The sequence below is a fragment of the Rutilus rutilus genome (assembly GCF_951802725.1).
Source record: "Rutilus rutilus genome assembly, chromosome: 3".
Lineage (NCBI taxonomy): Eukaryota > Metazoa > Chordata > Actinopteri > Cypriniformes > Leuciscidae > Rutilus > Rutilus rutilus.
The window spans coordinates 6,860,304-6,879,435 of record NC_140211.1 but is presented as its reverse complement, the minus strand read 5'-3'; the positions used below and the strand labels follow the sequence as shown (position 1 = coordinate 6,879,435).

The following is a 19,132-nucleotide window of genomic DNA, read 5'->3' as shown; positions in this document are numbered from 1 at the left end:
CAAGCACCAAATCTCCAAAATGTGAACATTTTGTGATGGATTTATTTCCTAAAGAGGCAGCAACCTCTACACCATAATCCCAAACTACTACTGATGTTGGCATGTTTACAGTTTTTTTCCCCAATTGCTAACACAATAAAATGACATGCACAGCACAATTATTTAAACTGACACACAGAGAGCAAAACCTCTTCTCAAGTCTCTAAAAGACTGCTTTACACACGTTTTGCAATTCAAAATGGCACTTTTTAAATGTTCTCTGCATAAGACTCAACAATCTGACATAAAGTCACATGTTTGCCGTTTTGTTCAGTCCAATGTAAATATATCTGCTGTGCATATGTTGCACTGACTTGTTTGATGAAAATAAAAATATATAAAAAAAACATGTTTCAACAGGATGTGTGTGTATCTGCAAATATTTCTGTGCATGTGAACAATCTGAAGAATTTTCTACAATTTGAACTATTTTAGTATTATGGCAAAGCAGAGTGCTTTTCATTCTGCCCATCAGTGTGTAGTTGGTTAGACAAAAATCTGGTAATATGAATGAAGTGTGTGCCATTTCGTACAATGCTGTTTTGGTTGCAGTGCTTCATTTTGCAGGATACATTTGGTATTTTGCAGTTTGGGTGTGTGGTTTTCTGAATTGTGTTAAGTATTTTGATAAAACCAGCCTAGTTTGCAAAATTGTGTGTTAGCAATTGGAAAAAAAAACTGTAATTGTGTCAGTGTTTAACTTAATAACAATGAAGCTTTAGTATTTGAGAAAAATAAATATGCATTAATAACTTTAGAAAGAAATCACGACCAACATTATGTTATTATAACAATGCTTTCACATATACCAATACATTTTTAAGTTTTATTAATCAGTTCAAAAATTTCTTAGCGATCAGGTGCTGTGATTTTGAACTTTATTCAGGGTTCTTGCATCTTTATAACATGTGGGAATCATCAGTGACCAGAGATGCAGAGCAGTTACACTGACAGATGTGTGTGTGCTTCAAGCTGCACAAAACAACCTCTGAATGAAACACTCCACAAGTCCCTCAGCGATCTTTCATATATTAAAGCCATTGTCAAAGTGCTATTTCAAAACCAAGATGACACACTCAGTAGTTTACTTCTGTTAATACACACAATTACATGAAATATACACGCAGCCTTGTTCATTACCGGTGCTCGCTTTGGATTTCATCCGACGATTCTAAAATAAATGTTCATTTTTCGCGTGTTTTTAGTCTTCAAATTAAAGTTCAATCTCTCTACTCGATGTGTACGTTTTTTTTACTCTACTAAACTATTTTACAACTCCAGCTTTATTCCAAATACGAAAGGAGAAAACACAAGCAAAGGCGTTAGTGGAGGAGCAGACACTGAACAGAGCAGGTTGAGTCTACGCGGTTCTCATGCTGCGGTTAAATGCGCTGCGGTTCATTGTCGATCACAGTTAGATTGTGTGAGTCCAGATTCACTCAGAGAAATCATGGCAGAAACCGCTCCAGCATCCGCGACCAAAGCGGCCAAGAAGAAATCAGCAGCTAAAAGCAAGAAAGCAGGTCCAGGCGTCCGCGAGCTGATCGTCAAGGCTGTGTCCGCATCTAAGGAGAGAAGCGGTGTGTCCCTCTCCGCCCTGAAGAAAGCGCTCGCTGCCGGTGGATACGATGTGGAGAAGAACAACTCCCGCGTCAAGACCGCCGTCAAGAGTCTCGTTACTAATGACATCCTGGTCCAGACTAAAGGGACCGGCGCCTCGGGCTCCTTCAAACTCAACAAGAAACAGAGCGAGACCAAGACAAAACCCGCCAAGAAAGCGGCTCCTAAAGCCAAGAAGCCCGCAGCCAAGAAACCCGCTGCCGCTAAGAAGCCCAAAACTGCAGCAGCAAAGAAGCCCGTCGCTAAGAAATCTCCGAAGAAGGTGAAGAAACCCGCCGCTAAGAAAGCGACGAAGAGCCCCAAGAAGGCAAAGAAACCGGCGACTCCTAAGAAAGCAGCCAAGAGCCCAAAAAAGGCAAAGGCAGCAAAACCCAAAACGGCGAAACCTAAAGCAGCAAAACCTAAAGCAGCTAAGCCTAAAAAGGCAGCTCCCAAGAAGAAATAAACTCATTATTTTCCATTGTTTTTGTTTTGTTTTCTCAAAAAAGGCTCTTTTAAGAGCCACCCACTAATTCATAGTGAAGAGTATTATTTCATCAGTCATCTGTTCAGTGAAAGTCATTGTTACCGCGAAGACAATAAATGGGCCCTTTATGTTCATGTGCACACACATTTCGACATACAATTTGATGATAATGTGAACGTTTTTATGAAATCTGAAGTATCTGCGTAGACGCCATTAGAAATGTTTATAGCAGTAAACTATAAAACTTCACAGCTTCAAGACCAACTTGATTCATTTTAATCAATTATATTTGTTTTCAATCAAAGTCAAAATGGGCAAGGCAAGTTTATTTGTATAGAAGTTTATACATGATGGTAATTCCGAGTGCTTTACATAAAAAAAAAACAATGACCATTAAGAAATAAAAACTGTAGAAACTAATTCATTTAACTAAAATATATTAAAAGGAAGCTAAGAGGCTGTTGGATTGAGATACTTGGCGTGAGAAGCAGAAAGGGGGGTGTTTGGAGTTTGGAGGGAAGCTCACTGATTGGCTCGATGATGTGTTCAGACTACAGCCAATAGGAGACTAGCGAGCTTTCTTTAAAACTCAGAACACAGCTGTTGAAAATATCACTGTTACTTTTTATTTTTAAGTAAAGAAATTGTAAACTACCATGAGTGGAAGAGGTAAAACCGGTGGAAAGGCTCGCGCTAAGGCCAAGAGTCGCTCTTCCAGGGCGGGATTGCAGTTCCCCGTCGGCCGTGTTCACAGGCTTCTCCGCAAAGGCAACTATGCCCAGCGCGTCGGTGCCGGAGCTCCGGTGTATTTGGCCGCTGTGCTCGAGTATCTGACCGCTGAGATCCTGGAGTTGGCTGGAAACGCCGCTCGGGACAACAAGAAGACCCGCATCATCCCTCGACACCTGCAGCTGGCGGTGCGCAATGACGAGGAGCTGAACAAGCTTCTGGGTGGCGTGACCATCGCTCAGGGTGGTGTGTTGCCCAACATTCAGGCCGTGCTGCTGCCCAAGAAGACTGAGAAGCCCGCGAAGGCCAAGTAGACTGACGGAAGCTTTTCTTCAAACCAAAGGCTCTTTTAAGAGCCACCCAATTTCTCCAAGAAAGAGTGTTTGCATTCGTCCGATTTTTATTAGATTTTTCTATTAAAGTTCGTTTAATAAAAAAAAAAAAAAAAAAATGGTATAAGAATGCCCATGAATTGACAGTTCTTGTAGCCTACTACTATACAATGCTTATATATATATATATATATATATATATATATATATATATATATATATATATATATATATATATATACATATATATATACGAAACAAATCATTAAAGTTTTATATATATATATATACAACGAAATTTCTTACGAAACTAACACTAAGTGTCTGAGATTCCATTCATAAATCAGTTTTTTCAATGATGCTAATTTTTAATTGTTTAAATCTGACTAGAAATACATGTCCCTAGAGAATTTTAATAAGTAACATGTTTTATTGTTATCCAGTCTCCCTACACTATTTGTAATGATTTAATGAATGTTTTATGAAAGTGCATATAGTTTTATTAGCATGGCTAAAAATATTTAAACTGATATATTGATATCAATACAAAGAATTGTAACATAACGTGGTTATGTATATGTACTACTTATCTCAGTTTTTAATATTAGTGCCACGAGTCAACTCTACACTATCAATAATATTTTAAAAATCAATCACGGGTTTTGCTGTGCAAATGAATACCTGATTTCGCCTATTCTATTCAAAGAGAAACAAAGGATGTTTGGGCGGGAACCACAAACTCTTGTGTCTTCTTTGAGAACAGGAGGCGTACAGCCATTGGCCAATTGTCATTTACAGATGCCAGACAATAACCAATCAAATGCTTCTGAAGCAAAGACATCCAATGAGCGCATGGCAGCCCTGGGCTTAAATCGAGCTGTGTTCTAATAAGCTATTCATTCATTCGTCTTCTTGTTCACTTCACAGTAGTAACTCAACTGCATTAAAACAATGGCAAGAACAAAGCAGACCGCTCGTAAGTCCACTGGAGGAAAAGCCCCGAGGAAGCAGCTGGCCACTAAAGCTGCCCGTAAGAGCGCACCCGCTACCGGTGGCGTTAAGAAGCCTCATCGTTACAGGCCCGGTACCGTGGCGCTGAGAGAGATTCGCCGTTATCAGAAATCAACTGAACTTCTGATTCGCAAACTGCCCTTCCAGCGTCTGGTGAGAGAAATCGCTCAAGATTTCAAGACGGATCTGCGCTTCCAGAGCTCGGCTGTCATGGCTCTGCAGGAGGCGAGCGAGGCTTATTTGGTGGGTCTGTTTGAGGACACCAACTTGTGCGCCATCCACGCCAAGAGAGTCACCATCATGCCCAAAGACATCCAGCTGGCCCGCCGCATCCGCGGAGAGCGCGCTTAAATCCACTATTTATCAGTCATACAAATCCCAAAGGCTCTTTTAAGAGCCACCTCAATGTCTCAAAGATTAGAGATTTCCTTTAACTCTTTTTATTTGCGTTTAGCATCTGAATGCTTTCTACATGTCTACTGAAGTAATCTTGAACAACTAATTTAACTTGAATATTTTGTGATAATTGCACAAACTTCTTAAAGGTCAATATTGCATTAAATAGTTTTTGAAGGTTTTTTCAAAACAAGTGTAGTTCCATAAATAGTATGCAAAACGGTATGTAATATCACAGTGTTTGCTTTAAGTATTTAAGTATATTTTATTTAAACCCTATTTATTTCCAGTAAGAAGCTGTAAGAGGTTTTAAAGTAAAAGAACCAGATATGAAAAATGAAGACCCGGAGTCAGAATTATAATTAAAGTTTTACTGAAGATAATTTGCAGTTTCATCAGCAGAAGTTAGCTTCAAGACTCACACAGGAGGTCGTAGGCCGCCCTGCTTACAGTTACAAAGATCACAGCAGTTATACCTTCACTCACACACACACACACACACACACACACACACACACACACACACACACACACACACACACACACACACACACACACACACATACTGGTTTATGTGGATTAGCCAGACTTTTTCTCCAAACAGGCCCGGTGGTGGTTTAGATGGACTACCCTTTCCTGAGGTCCTAGAGCTATGAGAGTTAGATTAAAACACTCAAAAAAATTTGAAAAAAATTCAGGACACTTTAGACTTCAGATACACCCTTCAGAGCGTGATACACACCACCCTAAAACTATTGTGGTTTATAGAGACAGTTCTCTTTTTGAAGAATATGTGACTTATAAGGACCAAAACAAACATTATTGGGACTTTAAAGGGACAATGACGTCACTTGCTCATTAACATAAATACACATTAACATAAATACACATTAACCTGACACCACCAAGCATTAATGGGACTTGAATTATTTTATTGCACAACTCTAACATCACCATTGTTAGTTGGTGACACTGACTAACAGCCAGATAACAGCCTGTAAGAGCTAAACAATAGATTGTCACACAACACCAGTGCCATGACAATGAGAATGGAGCAAAAAAGGTCAAATAAGTCATTCTTACCCAACTTCAAAAGACCCATGGTTGCTCATAACAAAAAATAAAAAAATATATAAAATAAAATAAAAGCTGTTTTACAGTTTGCTTTTGTGACGGCCTCTATTTAAAACATTAAAGGAACTTTGGACTTTTGGGACTTTATCTTATTCGCCGTATCCCCCAGAGTTAGACGAGTCCACACACACCCTTCTCATCTCCATGCATGCCGTAACTCTGTCTGACGCACCCACCGCTAGCCTAGCTTAGCACAAACACTGGAGGTAAACGGCTCCAGCTAGCATACTGCTCCCAATAAGTGACAATAACGCCAACATTCTCCTATTTACATGTTGTGATGTGTATAGTCACAGCGTGTACAAATAACAAGGTCACATGAGACACAGCCATCTTCTAACCATACACATACTGGGAACTATATTCTCAGAAGGCGAAGCACTGCTACTGCGGAGGGATTTGCTCGCAGGACCTGAGAAGCCCGTGGTGAGGAGCAGAGAGTTCGCTCAGAGGGTTGTGCTAATCACTCCAGCCAGCAGTGCTTCGTCTTCTAGTTAATTCTATGAGAATATAGTTCCCAGTATGTATACGGTTAGAAGATGGCTGTGTATCATGTGACCTTGTTATTCATACACACTGTGACTATACACATCACAAAATGTAAATAGGAGAATGTTGGCGTTATTGTCACTTATTGGGAGCAGTATGCTAGCTGGAGCCGTTTACCTCCAGTGTTTGTGCTAAGCTAGGCTAGCGGTGGGTGTGTCAGACAGAGTTACGGCATGCACAGAGATGAGAAGGGTGTGTGTGGACTTGTCTAACTCTGGGGGATACGGCGAATAAGCTAAAGTCCCAAAAGGTCGGCGTGTTCCTTTAACACAAACATAGAAACACCACCACAATTGTCAGTGTATTTAAATCTTTTCTTTTTCTGACTGCCTCTTTGCAGCTATTCCTCTATTTCGAACAAAGTCCCTTATATTTTGCACTGTTCTTTGTGCCAACACGGGGTCTTCCACCAGTTTGCAGTGACTGCATTCAGTTTTGGTGGCCAGTTTTCCCCTGCTTATATGACCTTTGAAGTGTCGCATTACTGCAGCGACCTCAGCCTTAGACCACACTTTCTTTGCCACTCTTCTGGATCCATGTTCCTCATCAGCATACTTCCCTGGAAGATAGGCAAACAAAAATGAATAGATCACTAAATGTGTTGTCCAGTTTAAGCCATCAAAACATGAGGTCAGTTAATGCCACAGTTGACAAGAAATTGCAGTTTACTTTTCTTAATTCACTTTGGGTATCAGTTGGTGTCTCACTCGATGTGATTTCACCAACTTTACTAGCCCACATTAGAGTGTGGACAATATGGAGTATTATTAGAATGTCTGCTGTTCATCTATTTATGTGGCCAAACCTTTTGCTATTTGAATTAATTGCAGTAAGTAATACTATAATTAGTAACATGTCTTAAGTAATTTTGGCATTATACTTCAACACACCGTATTTTAAATGAAACAAAGACTATGGGGTTTAAGGTCTGATTCTCAGTTTAAATCTGATTTCATAAGATTAACTAAATAGTGTTGGAACTTGGTCTGAAAGTTTAGTCTTGATATTGAAACTGTACGTAACAATCAGCTTAATACTACTTTTAACCTCTTAATCTTCCAGATTTTGTGGCATGTTGTGACTCAGTCATCAAGACCAATTCATTTTTAGTCTTTTAACCAACTTGCTAAAAAGAGAATTAATAGAACATACTCATGGGCAATCAAGAGAACATGTGAAGAGGAGGAGGTAACTTTACTTTTACCTCAAATTCAGTATACATTTCCTGATAATAAAGTAAGTGTATATGCTCCCTTGCAGACAAGATGTTTTGTACAAATGCAGTACAGTTAAATTTAGGGCTATTCATTTATATCTCTTTCTTTAAGATTACTCTTGCATTTTGATAGTTGAATACATCACAAAGACGTGCATAATAATGTTAAAGGGATACTTCACCGTTTTTTCATATTAAACTATGTTATTCCCTTAACTAAGACGAGTTGATGCATACCTCTCTCGTCTCAGTACGTGCACTTAATCGCTCTGGCGCGCGGCGACACTTATAGCACTTAGCTTAGCCCAGTTCATTCATTAGGGACCAAACAGAAATGAAGCTAGAAGCGACCAAACACCTCCACGTTTTCCCTATTTAAATACAGTTACACGAGTAGTTACATGACCAAGTATGGTGACAAAATAAAACATGGCACTTTTCTAAGCAGGTAAAAAGGATAACTATAATGTATGGCGGAATAGCACTTGGGACTCAAGAGCACTTCGACTTGGCGCAGTAAAAAGTCACGCTTGAAAAATCCTCTCCCTCTCACTTCTGTCATTAGAACCAACGTGACTTTTTACCAGAGGCGGACAGAGTACACAGCTTCATTACTTGAGTAAAAGTGCAGATACCCCTTGCTAAATTTTACTCAAGTACAAGTAAAAGTACTACAGTCAGATGTCTACTTAAGTAAAAGTACTGAAGTACTTGTTTTTAAAAGTACTTGAGTATCAAGAGTACAAGAGTACATTTTCTAAATATTGCATTACTACTGCCACAGTGCTTACATTGGTAAACACAGCAAACACTTGAAGCGAAAACTATCATTAACTTGTTCAGAAAATTGAAATAGTCTGGCGAGGTGGGGCCACGGGTTGGCACATTCCCGGGACGGACCTGCTGCGTCTTCATCCATTGTTTCATCCATGGTTTCGTCTCTTATCTAAATCTGACCATGGAGTTGACCTTTGGCGGAAAGCTGAAGGTGATTGCTGATAGGCTGTCCCAATCAGTGGCGCCTGCACAATCCAATCACGTTTGAGAGGGAAACAACAAATTGAGGGTTTCCGAGATTTTTCTTTTTCTTTTTTAGAAGTAACGGGTACTCACGGTTATGGATAGAAATGAAGCAGAGTAAAGAGTACAATATTTGCCTCTCAAATGTACTTGAGTAAAGTCATGAGTACTCCCCAAAAATGATACTCGAGTAAAGTACAGATCCCTCAAAATTGTACTTAAGTACTGTACTCAAGTAAATGTACTCCGTTACTGTCCGGCTCTGCTTTTTACACCTAGTCGAAGTGCTCCCAGTGCTATTCCGCCATACACTATAGTTATCCTTTTTACCCGCTTAGAAAAGCACCACGTTTTATTTTGTGTCACCATACTTGGTCGTGTAACTGTATTTAAATAGGGAAAACGTGGAGGTGTTTGGTCGCTTCTAGCTTCATTTCTGTTTGGTCCCTAATGAATGATCTGGGCTAAGCTAAGTGCTATCAAACTGTCGCCGTGCGCCAGAGCGATTGAGTGCACGCACTGAGATGAGAGAGGTATGCATCAACTCATCTTAGTTAAGGGAATAACAGTTTAATATGAAAAAATGGTGAAGTATCCCTTTAAGGGAGTTGGGCAAAATAAGAATTTCATTGTAGGGTATAAACCACTGTGTTTCTTCTGTGCATAGACAATAAACCTCTTGAATCTGAATCTTACCTTCAGAGGGAGGTACACTCTCACTTACTGTGGACGACACAAATGACACTGATCCTGTTGAAAACAATTTAACAAGTTACTTTTGTCACAGGAAAATATACATTTTATCAGCAGTGACTATGAATTGAGTTAACATACCAAAGTCTCCCATGTCATGGTCTTGCTCTGTGGTTGTAGAGTCAGAAACCATAGGCTCCACAGTTCCAAGCTCTGATGCGGTGAGATCTGTGTTGCTGTCATCAGATTCGCTCCCACTGTCTTCAGCATCACTTAACGCAATCTCATCTGGAAAATGGCATTAGTAAAACTCAGAGGTGTAAAGAGTACTTGAAAACCATACTTGAGTAAAAAGACAGATACCTTGCAGCATAAATTACTCTATTACAAGTTACCAATACGAGTAAAAGTGATTAACAATACTTTAGTATTTTACTTCTACTAAATCTAGGCTCAAAGATGCACTAGTCCTTGACACCTGAGACAGGCAGGTGAAAATAAGAAACAATTGATTTGTAAAATGAGAATTCATGTTTATTTTCTAAAATCTAAATAAAACTGAACACCTCAATAGTCTAATAAATCAGGGTCGACACAACAGCCTCTTAAAGGGATTGTTCACCCAAAAATGAAAATTCTGTCTTCATGTAGTCAACCTCAAGTTGTTCCAAACCTGTATTTCTTTGTTCTGCTGTACACATAGATAGATATTTTATATATTTTTAACCAAGCAGATCTTGCCAGCCATTGACTAGTACAGCAGAACAAAGACAAGTTTGGAACAACCTGAGGGTGAGTAAATTATGACAATTGTCATTTTTGGGTGAACTATCTATTTAAACGTCTACAAACTCTCAAGTCTCAGTTAAGCTCAAGTGCACAAAAAGGCCACACGTAAACCAATATCCTTCAAAAAGGCCTTGTCAATAATGTGGATAAAAAAAAATTATGTTAAGTCAAATTAAATAGTCAAAGTCTACTTGCACTGGATGTGCTGGTTTTGGACTCATCACTGGCTGCAGTCCTGACTTCATCTAAATCAAACGTCTGCGATTTAGCACCTACTAATGCACTCGCATTCATGTAAAGTAGACTTGTTGACAAGTTTGGGTGAGTAAGGGCAAAACGCACAAGATATAGTTCAGTCAATGCCACTTAGATGGAAATATCACTTCTTTATAGCAAAAACAAACTGCTGCAGAAAAAGTTAGGTGCCATGCAAAATGTAATTTGTAATTGCATAACTTTTTGGCTACTTTGTAGTTGTACTGTTACTAATTACATTTACTCAAATAGTTTACAGCTCTGGTAAAACTCTCATAAATAGCTGGACATAAAAATCTGTGGTTGAAATAGCCACATCAAATAAGGAAAAGATAGTACTTGGTTTTGTACTTGCCACTTTTTGCAAAGTAACTATTTTTACTTGAGTAGTTTTGAGCTATTATACCTGCGTTTATGTTTAATGTGGTCCATGAGCACATAAGATAAATGATTACACAATCTGATATTAGGTTAATATTTAAAGTAATTCGACTGCACCTACACAAACATAATTTTGAATTACTGTCCAGCCATACTGTAGACTTAAGTTTATATTTCTGAATAGTAGTCCTCGACTCATACTTGGACATGAAAGGTGTTTTTTTTTTCTTGGAAAGGGATGCTGACTACGCCAAGTCTAGATGATTATAAATTAACATTCAAAGGAAAAAACAAAAACTCAGATAATATCTACAAGGGCTAATTTCTGTACAAACCTTCAATTTCAATCTCATCCAGTGACTTCCCCTGCATGCTGGAAAGGTTTCCTTTCTCCATTGACAAAAGGAGTTTGGAAATCTTAGCCAGTTGTGTTGTGGGAACTGGTAATCTGTAGAAGTCGCGGTGAACACGGATGTCGTGACCCAGGAAACCTGCAACCTGATCAAGTTCATTGTGTTTTAAATTAAGGACTTGTGAGAGTGTGGCAACATGTTTCCTGAGTTGCGTTGACCTAAGGTACTCAGGGTGCTTTGCTCCACACTGGCTTGCATGAACATGCAAACAATCATGTCCTCTGTAGTGGCTCATTGAAGTTGGTCTTGCAAACAGGAAGACATTTATGGCACAAATGCCACATTCAGTTCTTCTACTGGCAAGTAGTGACAAAGCATATTCTGACTCCAAATCAGGTATGTATTCCTTGTCAGACATGTCCTCAGCATCATCAGATGATATTTGGTCCAATTCTGGATGTGGAATTTTGTCCTGATCTGACAGCAGTTCATCCTCAGAAGCCTTAGGAGACTGCTGCGCCTGAATTGGTGAGAAAGCAAATTATTTGACATGGTGATTGAATCTTATGGACCAGTAGTTCTCAATTCCAGTCCTCATGACCCACTGCTCTGCACATTTTGTATGTCCCCCTTATTTAACACACCTGAACCAGATCATCAGCTCGTTAGGAGAGACTCCATGAACTGAACTGAGTGTGTCAGATAAGAGAGACCTACAAAATGTGCAGAGCAGTGGGTCACGAGGACTGGAATTGAGAACCACTGTTATAGACAGTTCAAGTTCAACACTCACTTAGTAGATACTCACCTGTGCTGTGCTGTTAAAGTCATCTCTTTTAATTTGCTTGAGGCAGGATTTATGCCAGACCCCTGAACAAACTGGAACACATTTGAGTAAAATAATGTTAACACTGCAGGTCTATTTAAGTGGTTAGAGCACAACACATATATACTCTATACTAATTCACTAAATATCTAACCTGTGCATCGATAGCCAAGCCACTTGAAGGAAGATACGGGTCCCACACAACGAACACACTTGTCCAAGGAGGATACTGTTGCGCACACAAGGCGGTGTTTTTGACACTGTTGGCGAAAAATTTAATTGTAGTATTTATTTATGCCACATAGTTTGGACAAAGATATTTTATATTTAAGCCACATAGTTTGGACAGAAAGATATTTCATATTTACATGTCGATATCCAATCATTTTAAATCCAATACCAATGTGACATTTAATTTACCTCATACATATGATTACCCTTTTATTGCATTTTGTTATTTATAGCCTATCTTATTTATATGCAGCTTATTTAAAGCATATCCTATATGAAGATATACCTTCTTCATATTTTTAAATTGTAGATGGGGAATATGTAGTTAGCCTCAGTGCCAGGAGCTGACTTCTTGTAGCCCAGTATAACTAATAGGGTGCCTATCCATTACATGTAACCAAACATCTTAGAATTCACATTTAACCAACATACAGATCCAATGCAGGCAGTCCAAGTGTTCTTAAAAACCAAAGTGATGCCTCTGGGGACGGGACCCTCTAAACTGTATGGACCTCCCAAGTCATATTTGGGTGGGGTTCAGTGTTAGATACACATACACTCAGATATTATACTGACTGTCCTTCCATTCCATTGTCCACATAAAGCATGTTCTACTCAGGCGCCTGTCCACATAAAGCATGTTCTACTCAGGCGACTACACACACACACACACACACACACACACACACATACACTCAGATATTATACTGACTGTCCTTCCATTCCATTGTCCACATAAAGCATGTTCTACTCAGGCGACTGTCCACATAAAGCATGTTCTACTCAGGTGACTACACACACACACACACACATATATATTGAAATAGGTTGGCATATTTAACATTTTGCCACAAATAAGTTGTACATCAAATTTAATTTACCTCTCCAACCTTGGTGAGTGGGCCGAGCTCTGGACTAGTCTGATTCGGGTGGCTGACGGCTGTATGGGTGCACTTGCTCTCAGTGGTCAGCTGTAGAAGATCAAACAGAGACAAAGGACAATAAAGAGAAAGTCCAGGGAGCGTGACACTAGAGAGGACATTTGACATCTGAATAAAAAAAGAAACCATTCTAGTGTTGACAGAAAGACACAGGAAAACCTTGCTTTAAAACTCACTAGCCGCGTTTCCACTGTCGGGCCAGGGCCGGGCCAGGGCTTTAAACGGGCCGTGCCGGGCTAATAGCCTCGGGCCAATAGCACCGGGCATGCGTTTCCACTGTCGGGCCAGAAGCTCCACAGCGCTTCACTAAAACACGCCCGTAACACGCCTCTCTGGGACAACGTCACACTAACCCATCATTTCACCAACAAATGGAAGTTTTATCAGAAAACTAATCAGAAATCACTGGAAACAGCGTTGAAAACAAACACGATAAAAGCGGCCGTTTGCTAGCTTTTTTTTTGTTTGTTTGTTTAGCAGCTACTTGAATATTTAAAACCCAAGCATCGATGTTTTACCACAGGTTTACAATAAAAAGTGATACATTGATCATAATGAATTAATTTATGTGAAAATTGCACATTAGTCACTCAGAAATAAATTACCGTTAGGTCTATTTCACAAAAGAAAGAGGACATGCACACTTACTTTTTCAGTCGCGTCTGTTTCTTTATCTGGTAACTTAGTTACAGGACATAATCCATCACATTTAGAAAAAATTATAATTTCTACAAATATATGCCATACGACCTGAGGAGCTTTAGCACTCTCTCGACTCCCATACAGATATTTTCAGTCAGAGAAACAGAGGAAGCTCCCGAAAAAAAAAGTTACTTTATTTTTTGATAGTCCGGTTTAAAGAGACGAGACGTAGGCTACTGACAGATCAAATAAAAACATGACTGTGATAGCCTTTAAGATTGGTCTGATTTCTTCAAGCATTCGCTATGTTTTTTTTTTACTATGTGTATCTTCAAGCGTTTACTATGTTTACTATGGTAACGGCTAGCGTGCATAGTCTTTTGCATCACAAACAGAAGGCATTCAAACATGAACGCGATTTAAATTATTTTTTTTTTAAGTCTTAAATGCTGACAGAATTCATCCGGCGCTGCCGTCTCCCAACGGTAAACTCCTCCTCTGTTGGTAACCACTCCTCTAGCCCGAGCTGGCCCGCTTTGGCCCAAGGTATTCGACGGGCCAGAAATCCTGGCCGTTGGCCCCGAGTAAGCCCCGATCAAGCCCCGGAAGTGACAGTGGAAACGCGACTGGCCCTGGCACGCACTAGCACGGCCCGGCCCTGGCCCGACAGTGGAAACGCGACTGGCCCTGGCACGCACTAGCACGGCCCTGGCCCGACAGTGGAAACGCGGCTACTGACAACTTCTTTGATATTAACAATCAAGTGCAAGACATTAATAAAAATCTATCTTTTGTGAGGACATACCTCTTCAGTATCATCAGTTGTGGAAGGGGGATTTGTGGTACAACACATCTTTGGAGACATTTCATCATCAAGGCCCTGTATAAAGGAAAAAACAAACAAAAAATATTGTAGACCGTGGACTATGAAAACTACACTGATGAACACATTTGTGTTCACCGCGACTTCTACAGATTACCAGTTCCCACAACACAACTGGCTAAGATTTCCAAACTCCTTTTGTCAATGGAGAAAGGAAACCTTTCCAGCATGCAGGGGAAGTCACTGGATGAGATTGAAATTGAAGGTTTGTACAGAAATTAGCCCTTGTAGATATTATCTGAGTTTTTGTTTTTTCCTTTGAATGTTTGAATGCAGCTTATTTAAAGCATATCCTATATGAAGATATACCTTCTTCATATTTTTTAATTGTAGATGGAGAATTTGTGGTTAGCCTCAGTGCCAGGAGCTGACTTCATGTAGCCCAGTATAACTAATAGGGTGCCTATCCATTACATGTAACCAAACAACTTAGCATTCACATTAAACCAACATACAGATCCAAAGCAGGCAGTCTTAAAAACCAAAGTGACGCCTCTGGGGACGGGACCCTCTAAACTGTATGGACCTCCCAAGTCATGTTTGGGTGGGGTTCAGTGTTAGATACACATACACTCAGATATTATACTGACTGAAGCTTGAAAAAGCATGTTTAGACAATGTCCTTCCATTCCATTGTCCACATAAAGCATGTTCTACTCAGGTGACTACACACACACACACACACACATATATATTGAAATAGGTTGGCAGATTTAACATTTTGCCACAAATAAGTTGTACATGAGATTTAATTTACCTCTCCAACCTTGGTGAGTGGGCCGAGCTCTGGACTAGTCTGATTCGGGTGGCTGACGGCTGTATGGGTGCACTTGCTCTCAGTGGTCAGCTGTAGAAGATCAAACAGAGACAAAGGACAATAAAGAGAAAGTCCTGGGAGCGTGACACTAGAGAGGACATTTGACATCTGAATAAAAAAAGAAACCATTCTAGTGTTGACAGAAAGACACAGGAAAACCTTGCTTTAAAACTCACTGACAACTTCTTTGATGTTAACAATCAAGTGCAAGACATTAATAAAAATCTATCTTTTGTGAGGACATACCTCTTCAGTATCATCAGTTGTGGATGGGGGATTTGTGGTACAACACATCTTTGGAGACATTTCATCATCAAGGCCCTGTAAAAAGGAATAAACAACAAAAAAAGATCAATTATAATAAATATCTTGAAGACAAGATGTTCCCTGTGTAGCATTCAGTGAAAAGATATCATGGCTGTATTTCAGTGAGTGTTTTGTGGAAAACATGTAGTCTCTGAAACGGTTCTTTAGTCGCTGAACAGGCCACATGACTACAGTCTGTAGACTATGAAAACTACACTGATGAATACAGCATTTGATTACTTTGTTGTTTATCTATTGTCAGCCAACTCCGTAGAATGATTGCACTTCTAGAATAATTGACTAAGCTTTTACATGGAGTGAGGTGCTAGTCCTTTTATAGTTCTTAGATTTGCTATGATTCTTTTAAATGACATCTTGTCATGAATTTTCGTCAGTGCTGTTGAATGGGTGCCTTTCCATTACATGTAATTAAACAACTTAACATTCACATTAAACCAACATACAGATCCAATGCAGGCAGTCCAAGTGTTCTTAAAAACCAAAGTGATGCCTCTGGGGACGGGACCCTCTAAACTGTATGGACCTCCCAAGTCATGTTTGGGTGGGGTTCAGTGTTAGATACACATACACTCAGATATTATACTGACTGAAGCTTGAAAAAGCATGTTTAGACAATGTCCTTCCATTCCATTGTCCACATAAAGCATGTTCTACTCAGGCGCCTGTCCACATAAAGCATGTTCTACTCAGGTGACTACACACACACACACACACACACATACACTCAGATATTATACTGACTGTCCTTCCATTCCATTGTCCACATAAAGCATGTTCTACTCAGGCGACTGTCCACATAAAGCATGTTCTACTCAGGTGACTACACACACACACACACACATATATATTGAAATAGGTTGGCATATTTAACATTTTGCCACAAATAAGTTGTACATCAAATTTAATTTACCTCTCCAACCTTGGTGAGTGGGCCGAGCTCTGGACTAGTCTGATTCGGGTGGCTGACGGCTGTATGGGTGCACTTGCTCTCAGTGGTCAGCTGTAGAAGATCAAACAGAGACAAAGGACAATAAAGAGAAAGTCCAGGGAGCGTGACACTAGAGAGGACATTTGACATCTGAATAAAAAAAAATAAACCATTCTAGTGTTGACAGAAAGACACAGGAAAACCTTGCTTTAAAACTCACTGACAACTTTTCTGATATTAACAATCAAGTGCAAGATATTAATAAAAATCTATCTTTTGTGAGGACATACCTCTTCAGTATCATCAGTTGTGGAAGGGGGATTTGTGGTACAACACATCTTTGGAGACATTTCATCATCAAGGCCCTGTATAAAAAATATATATATATATATATTGTAGACCGTGGATTATGAAAACTACACTCTGATGAACACAGCATTTGATGACTTCATTGTTTTTGTTCTTACATTCTGTAATGGTCAGTATCATCTATGGTGTGCTGGTTAGGTGGTGCTAACAAAAGCTATAAAAATCATGTTCCACCTGAAAGCTTGATGGAAAATGTACAGTATTTTGGTATGTGAAATGTTCTATGGTTAAAGCATTTCTTATATGAGAACTAACAATTTCACAAAGTTAGTTAAATAAAGTCAAGAAGATAAAAACCCTGTTTTTTTTTTTTTTTTTTTTTTTTTTAAATAACACTCTACACACAGCACATGATACCTGTCAGGTCTGTTGCCCCTCATGTTTTGTATATTGATCATTGTGGTTGGTTACTATGGTACCAATTAATTTATCTTACAGGTTTAGTACACTAACAGAACATCATAAACACATTACATTTATTTAATGGCCTGAAAGTACTCATATTAATGATATCACAGCCTTCCTGTGTCACTGCAACTTCATATTTAAACACAATAATGTTGGGCTACTAAGAAAATATTTAATTCTATAAAACAAACACAATGTCTGTAGTAAAAGTTAAGGCTTTAACTAGCTTCGCCCTGCTCATTAAGCCATGCGGTAGCCACAGCTCAACTTAACCTAGCTAGCTTTCATTTTAAAAACAAAACTACCAAATTTGACCTGCTCGCAATGTTACTTCTGTCCTCATCTCTACCTGCTGTCCTCCACCTCTATAGCCCGAGGCTTAATGAGCAGGACATGTTGATAGCCACTCAAGCTAGCTCAGCTAATATTGTGGTAAATATATAGCATTTTACAGTAATTGTAAGTTACAAGTTACAATTTCTTGCAAATAGGAAACACTTCATGCAAAAATGCAACTATATGTATAAATATAATTATTACCTGTATGTATTTAATCCAGTAAACCCAACGACGTCGAGCTGACACTTCCGAGGTGTGGTCCATTAGGTATTTAATTAGCGACAGCTGGGCCATGTGCTGTGGGCGGAGCTTCCCGTCGACTTCTGTTTGTTACCGCCCACGTGCGCAAACCAGCCAATCACAAGACGGCCCGCCAAAATGCACCGTGTGTATCAGAAATGTGTATGAAACTGCAATATATAACCCAGCTGTGGGGTCGCTGTTCTATACACTGGCATACACTCAAAATCAGGTCAAGTGGTAAATAAGGACTTTCAAAGAAAAAGAGAATTTATGTTGTTCAGACACTAACAAATGCAGTTACACTCTTTGATTTATGAGGACCTTGGCATAGTCCCCGTATTACCCTTAGGTCCGGGGAGCCCAGGTGAAATGTCCGGCGTGTTGTCCGTGTAAACCACATATCCCAACACACACACACACACACACACACACACACACACACACACACACACACACACACACACACACACACACACACACACACACAGAGAGCAGTTATACCCTACACCAAGGTCTGAACTATGTCCTTGCTTCAGGTTGAATTATTCTGATTGGCTAAGAAATAGATAAACATAGTAATTTTCCACAGATATACAGATAGACTGAAGCATATCTCCATCGATTAGGTAGCTGGCACTCAGACCCTGAAGTTAGGCACGTCGTGACCTTCCAGTCAATCTCCAATAATGCCAGTGGTTTCTTATAACCAAAATGACTAACACACACACTGTAATCAATATTGGAGAACAATATTGATAAAAAATTTTTTCTGATAAATCTTCTTCTGAAGAAATGTTATATATTAATGACTATCTGCATGCATTAAATGTTATGGATGGAAATAAGAAATGTTAATGTAACAGACAAGGTTGAGATTTTTATGGACGATGTTATAGTTGAACACCTCCGGAGGGACAACACAAAAAGATCTCGCAAGACGGAGAAGAAGGAGAGAAAGGCGCTGACGAAGATCTTCCACCAAGGCTCAACTCCCTAAGAATGGACTGATTCATCGTGTTAATAAAAATGATCAGACAAGTTGAACAATTAAATAGTAAAGTAATACACATTGCAAACAGTTTTATGGTTGAAAATAAACTACTCAAATGAGGATGTGTTGACTTTGCAGGATAAACGCAAATTACTTAAAGCCTAATTTGAGCATGGCCTGCGAACTTAAGAGTCATTGTTAGAG

General features: G+C 39.4%; 4 protein-coding genes across 5 annotated transcripts; 3 read left to right on the top strand and 1 right to left on the bottom strand.

The window, feature by feature from the left end:
- Positions 1–1,483: 1,483 nt before the first annotated feature.
- LOC311287614 (histone H1-like) lies at positions 1,484–2,104 on the top strand (the record flags this gene model as incomplete). Its single annotated transcript, XM_084404553.1, has 1 exon — positions 1,484–2,104. Exon 1 carries the CDS (start codon positions 1,490–1,492, stop codon positions 2,102–2,104), a length of 615 nt encoding a protein of 204 aa, XP_084260679.1. The 5' UTR covers positions 1,484–1,489.
- Positions 2,105–2,781: 677 nt separating this feature from the next.
- On the top strand, positions 2,782–3,168 carry LOC311288631 (histone H2A-like; the record flags this gene model as incomplete). The annotated part of the gene is made up of 1 exon (XM_084406141.1): positions 2,782–3,168. The coding sequence occupies one exon, from the start codon at positions 2,782–2,784 to the stop codon at positions 3,166–3,168; it is 387 nt and encodes a 128-aa protein (XP_084262267.1).
- Positions 3,169–4,137: 969 nt separating this feature from the next.
- Positions 4,138–4,574, top strand: LOC311287677 (histone H3.2; the record flags this gene model as incomplete). Its single annotated transcript, XM_084404683.1, has 1 exon — positions 4,138–4,574. The coding sequence occupies one exon, from the start codon at positions 4,138–4,140 to the stop codon at positions 4,546–4,548; it is 411 nt and encodes a 136-aa protein (XP_084260809.1). The 3' UTR covers positions 4,549–4,574.
- Positions 4,575–6,465: 1,891 nt separating this feature from the next.
- On the bottom strand, positions 6,466–18,125 carry LOC311287541 (uncharacterized protein). 2 transcript variants are annotated; one of them, XM_084404434.1, is made up of 13 exons: positions 17,896–18,125; positions 16,869–16,943; positions 16,561–16,650; positions 15,570–15,644; positions 15,264–15,353; positions 14,429–14,503; positions 12,922–13,011; positions 11,964–12,069; positions 11,792–11,862; positions 10,966–11,503; positions 9,347–9,493; positions 9,209–9,262; positions 6,466–6,835 (listed from the first exon to the last, which is right to left on the bottom strand). In XM_084404434.1, exons 1-13 carry the CDS (start codon positions 17,986–17,988, stop codon positions 6,582–6,584), a joined length of 1,758 nt encoding a protein of 585 aa, XP_084260560.1. In that variant the 5' UTR covers positions 17,989–18,125; the 3' UTR covers positions 6,466–6,581. The 2 variants fall into 2 exon arrangements, with proteins under 2 accessions (XP_084260560.1, XP_084260561.1); XM_084404435.1 differs by lacking the exon at positions 17,896–18,125 and adding an exon at positions 17,046–17,139.
- Positions 18,126–19,132: the final 1,007 nt, after the last annotated feature.

Coding starts and splice junctions, on each gene's coding strand:
- LOC311287541 (XM_084404434.1), bottom strand. CDS start 17,988: ATGGCCCAGCTGTCGCTAATTAAATACCTAATGGACCACACCTCGGAA. Junction 12,070..12,921: donor CACTCACCAAGGTTGGAGAG/GTAAATTAAATT, acceptor TTTCGCCAACAG/TGTCAAAAACACCGCCTTGT. Junction 6,836..9,208: donor GAGTGTACCTCCCTCTGAAG/GTAAGATTCAGA, acceptor CCTATCTTCCAG/GGAAGTATGCTGATGAGGAA.